Below are 9,879 nucleotides of genomic sequence, written 5' to 3' on the forward strand. Positions count from 1 at the left end.
CTTACTACATCTGCAGCCTCCACAGAAGCCCAAGGCTGAGTCTGGCTTTGCTCTTTAATGTCGGCGCTCCGGGTGTATACCTGCTTTATAGCTTGTATATATATATTTTTTTTATTTGCTCAGCATGCAGCTTCATCACACACACACATGCACTCACACACACACACATGAATACATGTGGACACACACACACACACTCAGACTGGAGTGTGGAGTGGAGCGAGAGAGCAGATTGTTGTGAGGATACATATTGATTGAGCTCCCCTCCCCCCGCTGACCCCCGTGCAGCAGTATAGGCTGTATGGCACTTAGGTTACTTGTCTCTCCCGCTCTCTCTTTTTTTTCCTCTCTCGCTCTCTCTGTCTCTCTTTCTATCGCCGTCTTCATTTTTCACACCCCTCTAAATCTCTTCTGCTCTACTTGACCTTTCCCTATGGCCCCCCTGTCATCTTTCCCCTCCCACTAGTTTATCAGCCTGCCCCCCCCCATCTTCTTCTGATTTACCACCATTTTCATCTTGTCCATTCATCCTTTCACGTATTTCCATCTGCACCTTTTCTCATTGTCCCCCTGGGAGCTTCTCAGATCTTTCCTTCCCTGGCAGTCTCTCTCAGCAACCCCCCCCCCCCACACACACACACACACAACCCCCATTTTTTACACCAAACCCTCTTTTTTGCCATTTTACTGCACTTTAAGTTGTTTGATTTCCAAGGCAGTTTTGACAATGTAGGAACAGCCATATGAAAACTAGGCCACTAACATCAGCAAAACAGCTTATTCAAATGATGAGTTCTGGCAGAAACAGCAGCATTTTTTCAAATTAGATCTTCTTTTTTTTTTTTTTTGCAAGGACTCACTTCCTCATTCCACTTTATTTGCAGTGCGGAGGCCAGATAAACGGTGGGGACATTGCAGTGTTCGCGTCCCGGGCGGGCCACAGTGTGTGCTGGCACCCTGGCTGTTTTGTGTGCAGCATGTGCGATGAACTGCTGGTGGATCTCATCTACTTCTACCAGGACGGCAAGATCTACTGCGGCCGACACCACGCCGAGAGGCTGAAGCCGCGCTGCACCGCCTGTGATGAGGTACATGCTCAAACACACCCATGTCTGCCTGTAATGCGGGGCAGCGTCAGCGGAGCTATTTTAGAAACCTGTGCACGCACACGCACATGCAGAACTACCCCCGTGTGACATCCTTGGGCTAAAGTCCCCAGCAAACCCACTTTCATCATTCTGCACATGTGAGTTTTCCAGTTGTAATGGGGTCAGCCCTAATCTCCCCACCAGTAGCACCCCCTAACACGCTTCCGACAAAGGGGGACAAGGGTACTGTGTCAATTTGCTGGGGTACTTTGTACTTAAAAGGCAACCCAGTGTTTTAACAGCGGCATAATTAAAAATGAACCCTCCGTCTAGAGAAGGCTCCGGCTCCCCGCACACATTAGTCTCCTGCATGAGTCAGTGACAAAGAGGGTGATCTAATAGTAGCAACCTGCAATGGAGAAAGTGGTGCGGGGGGGGGCAACCCAACTACCGGCAAACACCTCAAGCCTTTGTTCTGTCTTCCACTGAAATGAGCCTAAGCCGTGATTGGTGGGGCTCCGAGGAGCCATGATAAATGGTACTGTACCCTCTCCTTCTGACTCCTAGATCATCTTTGCTGATGAGTGCACCGAGGCAGAGGGGCGCCACTGGCACATGAAACACTTCTGCTGCTATGAGTGTGAGACGGTCCTGGGGGGTCAGCGCTACATCATGAAGGAGGGACGACCCTATTGCTGCTCCTGCTTCGAGTCCCTCTATGCCGAGTATTGTGACTCCTGCGGGGAACACATTGGTACGCTGTGCCACCGCTCTGTTGCTGACCTGCCATCCTTCAATGCTGACGCAAAGCTACACTTGGTGGGCGTCCAAGTGGCGTGGCGGTCTATTCCGTTGCCTACCAACACGCGGATCGGTGTTTCGAATCCCCACGTTACCTCCGGCTTGGTCGAGCATCCCTGCAGACACAATTGGCCGTGTCTGCAGGTGGGAAGCCGGATGTGGGTATGTGTCCTGGTTGCTGCACTAGCACCTCCTGGTTGGTCGGGGCGCCTGTTCAGGGGGGAGGGGGAACTGGGGGGAATAGTGTGATCCTCCCACACACTACATCCTCCTGGTGAAACTCCTCACTATCAGGTGAAAAGAAGCGGCTGGCGACTCCACATGTATCGCAGGAGGCATGTGGTAGTTTGCAGCCCTCCCCAGATCAGCAGAGGGGGTGGAGCAGCGACCGGAACGGCTCGGAAGAGTGGGGTAATTGGCCAGATACAATTGGGGAGGAAAGGGGGAAGAAATACAAAAAAAAAAGCTACACTTAGTTTTGATGTGTTATGCAAAGAAATATGAGCTGAAAGCTGTTGGTGATGTAGTTATGAGTTTAACTGAGAGAGGATGACTGAGTGTTGTTTTTTTTTTTTATTCTTGAAGTACCATAACAAAATGGAGCAAGTTTAAGTATACAGTTGTTTGCTGAACTTTGGCCTATTTAGCATTGAAGATGCGATCCACGCATTAGAAGAAAGGGCACACAGCGAAATATTACAGTGAACTTAGTGTGCAGGAAGAGCACACAGATGTTTATCATTCAATGTGAAAATAACCTTGGGCAAGAACAGCAGAATTTCAAGTGGTTGTTCAACTTCAAAATAGTTTGCTCATATAAAAGCCTCAACCCGTACTACGTTAGCTGAAGGCAATATCAATGTTTTGAAATTCAAACATGTATCTCCATTTATCATACACAAGGTAAGCATTACAGTAAATCCACTTAGAGAACTTAAGACATTTTTCAACAGTAAACCTACTACATTAACACCTTCTGGCCCCCTGCCATCCTCCGTTAGAGTTGTGTTGGTTTGTGTGTGTGTGTGTGTGTGAACAGGATGCCCAGCTGTGATTTGGCATGAACCTCTTAACAAATTTGCTTCGTTATTATCTGTCAGACAGGACACAGAAAAGTATTTGGCTAGGAAAAAAAAACCCCAACTGATTATAAATTGTAACCATCAGACAACACACCGAAACCAGATGGTAACCATTAGCAAATAGCTGGTTTTCCTCCCACTTCCAACAATTCTAAACATATTTAAAGCACGGTGTGTTTATACAGTACTGGGTAAGTTCCATAATGAATTTACCCCAAAACAGCTTTATGACAGCCTCAGGCTCCACTTTCTCACTCCCTCGCTCAACAACCAGCTTGTAATCTCTCAGTTTCTTCACATTTTCAGAAAGTATTTTTTTCATCTACCTCTTGGATGAAAACGGGTTAATATAATCTAGTTGAATGAAGTCTTGTGTTTAAATAAATGTGTTTGTCTTCCCTGCAGGCATCGACCAAGGCCAGATGACCTACGATGGGCAGCACTGGCATGCCACGGAAGGCTGTTTCTGCTGTGCCCGCTGTAAGCGATCTCTGCTGGGCCGTCCTTTCCTGCCTAAGCAGGGCCAGATCTTCTGCTCACGGTCCTGTAGTCTCGGGGAGGAACCCAATGGGTCTGATTCCTCTGACTCCGCCTTTCAAAGTGCTCGCTCCACCCGCGAGTCCAGACGCAGCTGCAAGATGGGAAGGAGTGGAGGAGGAGGAGGAGGAGGAGGAGGAGGGCAGACTGTAAGGTTTTCAGGTGAAGTGGACCCACTGTCATTGCAAATGGATCTTCTCAGCCTCTCCAGCCAAACACCCAGTCTTACTCGTGAGCCACCCGCCTGGCAGAGCCAGGACCAAGGAGGCGAAAGCTACACATATGAGTCTCAGCTGGACCCTTCTGCAAACCCCACCCCTCTCCAGCTCCTCAGCCAATGCAATGTCAGGACTGCCTACAACCCTGCCTGCTCTGGACAGAGCAGCCAACCACAGGACCACAGGAACAAGGAGAACGGAGGTGTGAAAAAAACGCCCATTTCAGTGTTAAAGGGCCACTCGCTGAATGAGACCTGGTTTCACCAGTCAGGTCCAGAGGACTACTATCCACCTAAGCTGAGGACCCAACAGAGTTTCAGCGAAGTCTCCCAAATCTCCCAGCACCAAAGCGGCTTCTCTTCGGACAAACGCTCCATCAGTCTGCATGGGTTTCAGAGGGACAGGGACAGAGAGGTGGGGCCACCACCGCTGGCCCAGCTCGGTAGAACCAGGAACCCCATCAATGCACTTAACTTCAGTGAGCAACTCACCCCTCTGGAGCAGACCCCCAGGGGATCTATGGAGTCTCTTGCCCTCTCCAATGCTACAGGTTAGCAGAATTTTAAACAATAGTCATGTCTATTTGGCTCTATGTTGTGTTCGCTCTTTGGGAATATAAAAAATATTATATATTATAATAACTTCTGCCATGGTCTCTTCATGCTAGCTATTCTTCTTCAACTCACCTACTGGTGGTTGGTCATGTAACCAGCAATTTAAGCTCTTCATTTTAATGCAAAGTAGATTTACTTTAATCAAAAGGCAAGAACAAACTCTGATCTCTGAGCTCTTTTACTTTCAGGCACCTCAGCAGATGGAGGAAGCAAGCGTCAAGAACACCTTTCTCGTTTTTCCATGCCAGACCTAAGCAAAGACTCTGGAATGAATGTGTCGGAGAAAAGTAACATGGACACGCTCAATTCCTCTGTGCAGTTCCGCAGCTCAGAGTCTCTTGGCAGCCTCACTGTGGGTCAGCCCTACATGGAAATGGATCCCCCCATGCCGACTCAGTACCCTGTGCAGTACTGTGATCCCCCTGGCATGGGAGTTGGCATGGACATGGCCCACCTGCCACCTGGCTTTGCCTACCAGGAGGAGGATAGGGTTAGTTTGGTGAGCAGCGCCAATGCTGCCCGCCTGCCCCCCATCAGTGAGCGTAGGGTTGGCGGTGGAGGAGGCAGCAGAAGGGGAGCGGGTATTTGCATAAACGCCCCTGAGGACACCCCTCAGCGGCGTCGGCACCACCATCACCACCGGTCCAGAAGGTCCCGCCGTTCCCGTTCAGAAAATGCCCTCCATCTAGCAGCAGAGCGTCGCGAGAGACTGCAAGAAAGGCCTCATCTGCGCGTACGTGAGGATTATGACCGATTCCCACCACCGAGGGGAGTGAGGGACCAATTTGGTATCGGAGGAGGAGGAGGGAGATACCAGCCGCAGCCTTTTCGACAGTGTCCACGGACCACCTCAGACCTGACTCTGCAGAACCCTGGGCCCCACCGCCGCATGGGCTTGAGCCAGTATTCCTGGGATGACTATGAGGATGATGATTGGTGTTCCACCTGTTCTTCATCCTCCGAATCAGAGGATGAAGGCTACTTCCTGGGTGAGCCCATCCCCAGACCCATCCAGTTGCGCTACCTCAGCAACCAGGAGCTTATCCATAAGTACAACAACACAGGAGTGGGAGGACCCAGCCGCAGTGGACAGCTGCACAGTCACAAGCGCCGAAAGAGCAAGAACTGCATTATCTCCTAACGCCCCAAAACAGCCCGTTATCCAGTCCATGTAAACAAATTTGCTTCATCTTGAAACAAAATCCAGTTCACTTCTTCAGTGTTGTCGAATATTGGTATCACGTGGTTGATGGTCTGTGGTAAATTACAGTTGGGTAAACAGTGAAACGGCACAAACGTTTGCATGATTATTCATTTTGATATTTCAGAAATCTTCCTGTGTATTAAGGCCAACAGTAAATGCATAAACCGGCAGTGACGTCATAATGTTTCTCAAAGCTGACGTGCAATTATTATTATGTCATTTCCATGCAGCAACCAGTGTGTAGGTTCAGCTCAGCTTTTTTCAGGCAATGTGAGTTATACATAGGCTATGCTGTACTGTTGTGTTCAGCTCATAGTATGTACATAGGTAAATGAATTAATAAATTCACTTAAGTTAATGAAGTAATGTAAATATGGCTGTAAATGAGGTCTCATATTTTTATATTTTGTATGGATAGAATCATTTATGTATCGGATATCTATAATGTAGAGATAGAAAATGACTAAAACAATGCATGCATGTTTTATTTGGCTCACATGGTCCTGCATTTGGAATAAAGGAGTATTTCAGAGAGAGCTTTGATTGACAGGTGGCCTTTCTCTCCAGAGGATGGTGTGTTTTTGCATGCGTTGCGTTATGGTGTGTGTGTGTGTGTGTGTGTGTGTGTGTGTGTGTGTGTGTGTGTGTGTGTGTGTGTGTGTGTGTGTGTGTGTGTGTGTGTGTGTGTGTGTGTGACACTGTCGATTTTTTCCCCCCACAGGATAAGCGGGTTGGATAATGGATGGATGGATCCGCTCCACCTGTTTAAAATGGAAATGGGGTACAATATGGGCGGCACGGTAGCGCAGTGGTTAGCGCGGTCGCCTCACAGCATGAAAGTCCTGAGCTCGAGCCCCGGGGTAGTCCAACCTTGGGGGTCGTCCCGGGTCATCCTCCGTTTGAAGTTTGTATGTTCTCCCCGTGTTTGCGTGGGTTTCCCTCCAGGTGCTCCGGTTTCCCCCCACAGTCCAAAGACATGTAGGTCAGGTGAATCGGCCGTACTAAATTATCCCTAGGTGTGAATGTGTCAGCCCTGTGACGGACAGGTGGCCTGTCCAGGGTGTCTCCCCGCCTGCTGCCCAGTGACTGCTGGGATAGGCTCCAGCATCCCGCGACCCCAATTGGGATAAGCGGCTTGGATGATGGATGGATGGATGGGTACAATATGGCATAGATGTTGATCAGACCACTGGATTGCTAATATATAAGCTTGGGATTGTTTGGGTTAAATCATATCCATGCTCCAATTTTTACTGGGCCTCCATCCTAACACCCCATTGTGGGGACAAACAGATGGTACCGAGCCCTCGGATCAGTACTTATCTGTCAGTAGAAGTTAAGAACTGCTGACAAAGGTGTGGGGATTTATATATTCAACGTGGTGATGAAATATTCAGCATTGCTTTGGGTTCAACTTCTGTATTGTGTAGTGTCAGGATTACTTAGTTGTACAGTTCAAATGAACCTATCCTTAATGTGTTGTTGGTCGTTGTAGTTGGTATATTTAGTGCTATGTTTGTTTTAGTTTGTATGTAGTTTGTAGCTGGGAGATATAACAGGTTGGGTTGGTAGTTGGGAAGGTTGTACTGTAAATTGGATTGCCTCTGACGTCCATGTGGTCAGGAGATTACTGTCACTAGCAGACAGACACACACACACACACACACACACACACACACACACACACACACACACACACACACACACACACACACACACACACACACACACACACACAGGTCCATCTCCTGGGCAGAGATGATGGGAGACTAATACTGCTGACATGACTGGTACATCAGTGGGTTTACGTCACCTAGCCTCAGCTCCAGGCCATATGCTCCCATTAGATTGTGTTCATTCTCTGGGTTATCGAGGCAACCCCCCCCCCCCACAGACTAGAAGAGCTCTTATTTACTTATAATCGCAAGACAAAAGCAGCTGCACAAACAAATGAGATACTCTGTATCACTCTGCTGACGGCTTGGTTTGTTAGTAAATCCCCGACCTACCGCAGATGACTGTTAGCTAGCAACCCCAACTGTGACATATAGATTGTTTATCACTGCAATCATTGTTGATAAATTGCAATCATTAAACGGATGAAATTATTTAGTCAAAACACAGAAACGGGCCACACGAATGCTCTCACACCGTAAGAAGCTGTAAAGAATATTACAGGTCTCTGTGTGTGTGTGTGTGTGTGTGTGTGTGTGTGTGTGTGTGTGTGTGTGTGTGTGTGTGTGTGTGTGTGTGTGTGTGTGTGTGTGTGTGTGTGTGTGTGTGTGGCTTCTCCATGTGTATAATTAAAAGCTAGTTGAGGAGATACAGTGAGGGGTGCCACAGATTGCAGCCATATGTTTTCTGCGCCGGGCCATATTCTAGGGTGGTGCAGTGTGTGTCTGTAGGGGGGTAATCCCTGAGTTGGTGTTGATGCACCCAGTTGTCACATTGTCCGCCAACGTCTGGTTCCAAGTAAATTAGATCCAAGAGTGATTGGGTTGTACGGGATGAACTCAACACACAAAGAGCCAATAGTCTGCTGATAATGATTTGCTGAACAGAGAACGCAGTTTTACTCCCTGAGAGTCATGAGGCCCTTAATGAGCAAAATCCAAAATTGCTTTTCTGACCAGTCATATAGATTCAAGACAGATATTTCGCGAGCTCTCGGCCATTTGGAGACTGGATATTGTTGTCATTGTAACGCCACAGAATAGCATTCAGGCTTAACTTACCTTGAGGCGTTAACTTACATAATAGTATTTTCCATCCATCCATTATCCAAGCCGCTTATCCCAGTCGGGGTCATGGGATGCTGGAGCCTATCCCAGCAGTAGTTGGCCGGCAGGCGGGGAGACACCCTGGACAGGCCGCCAGTCCATCAAAGGGCCGACACATTTACACCTAGGGACAATTTAATATGGCCAATTCACCTAACCTACATGTCTTTGGACTTTGGGAGGAAACTGGCGCCCCGGAGAAAACCCACGCAGACACGGGGAGAACATGCAAACTCCACACAGAGGATGACCTGAGATGACCCCTCAAGGTTACCAGGCCACCATGCTGCCCATATTGTTCCTGGATTTTCCTGATCAGCTAAACCACCAGACAGCAGTTGTCTGTTAAGCCTTGTGGCAGGGAACATTGTTGGGGCCCAAATCAGTAAACTGATAAATTTGAAGAAGTGGCTATTTAAGGTGTGCAGAGTGTGGCAGCCAATAAGCGAATATCTTTAACAATCCAATGCCTCAGGAATGTGCTGAATCCTTCCATATGACCCTGCTGCACTTGGTGCACTGTCAAGGTGTGTTGCACTGAACAATTAAGGAGTCTGGAAAACAACTCAGCTGATTTTCTGTTTCCTCTCATAGCAGTTGTTCATCGAGTTAGAATCACAACACTCCCGTTCAGGACTGGTGGAGATGCTAGTGTCTGGAACACAGACAGCTCACTCTTAGTTAACGCTGAGGTATGTGTCCACTCCTTATTGGATAAACAGCATGCAGATCAGCTGACAAAGTGAAAACAAACAATAGCTGTCTTCAGGGTTTGGCTAAATCCTGTGCAAATCCTCTTTTTCCCCCAGGCTTTTCAGACCACTGAAAATGAATGCTATAGAGTAGAGAAACCCTCTGCTGAATGCAAGTTAAATAACATTTTGGTTTTCATTTGGAAGAGATTTTAACAATGAAAGGAATCTTTTTTTTTAAGATTACTACCTCAAGTGTGCCAATGAATATCCACAGAACTGGAGTCTGGAATATTATTGACATGTGCTAAGCAATGGGCCTATACGGATAATACACTATGCTTTAAGATAACCCTTGTTTACCACTATAAACCTTTATTTTTATTCTTAAATAGTGTAATTCATGATACATGAGCCACTCTATTCTGATTAAAGTATATATTTTTAAGATGAGGGTTAGGTTTGGGGAATATAAAATATCTTGTTAGTACTAGATACTCGTGTATTACAATTTACTTCCACCGGAAACTATACATTTTGCTGTAATTAACAGCTTCACGTTGAACTTCGGTGTATCTGGAACCCCAGATGCACAGCTGTCATGGGTTGGAGCTGTTTTGAAAGACTTTAAAAAGCCATAATTACCGGTCCTTAAAAGCGAAGTGGCTGCAAAATTACAGCTGTGTTCAAGAGTAAACTAAAATAGCCTGATTCAATTATTTACAAATGAAGAATGCTGGTGATGTGTTATCGCACCTTTACACACACAGACACACACACAAAGCTAGTGTCTACATTTGCACGCACATATGTACCACCTCAACACACATACACATACACGCGCATGCAATCACAAATGCTGC

General features: G+C 47.3%; 1 protein-coding gene across 1 annotated transcript in view; it reads left to right on the forward strand.

Moving 5' to 3' along the window:
- prickle2b (prickle homolog 2b) overlaps window positions 1–6,075 on the forward strand; it is a 19,751-nt gene extending 13,676 nt beyond the window's left edge. The window contains exons 5-8 of the mRNA XM_056273022.1: window positions 885–1,088; window positions 1,656–1,842; window positions 3,377–4,276; window positions 4,529–6,075. Coding sequence (XP_056128997.1) covers window positions 885–1,088; window positions 1,656–1,842; window positions 3,377–4,276; window positions 4,529–5,481 — 2,244 coding nt within the window. The 3' untranslated portion in view covers window positions 5,482–6,075. The remainder of the gene's footprint in view (window positions 1–884; window positions 1,089–1,655; window positions 1,843–3,376; window positions 4,277–4,528) is intronic.
- The last annotated feature ends 3,804 nt before the right edge of the window (window positions 6,076–9,879 follow it).

This window comes from Lampris incognitus, chromosome 2 (genome assembly GCF_029633865.1).
Source record: "Lampris incognitus isolate fLamInc1 chromosome 2, fLamInc1.hap2, whole genome shotgun sequence".
Classification (NCBI taxonomy): domain Eukaryota; kingdom Metazoa; phylum Chordata; class Actinopteri; order Lampriformes; family Lampridae; genus Lampris; species Lampris incognitus.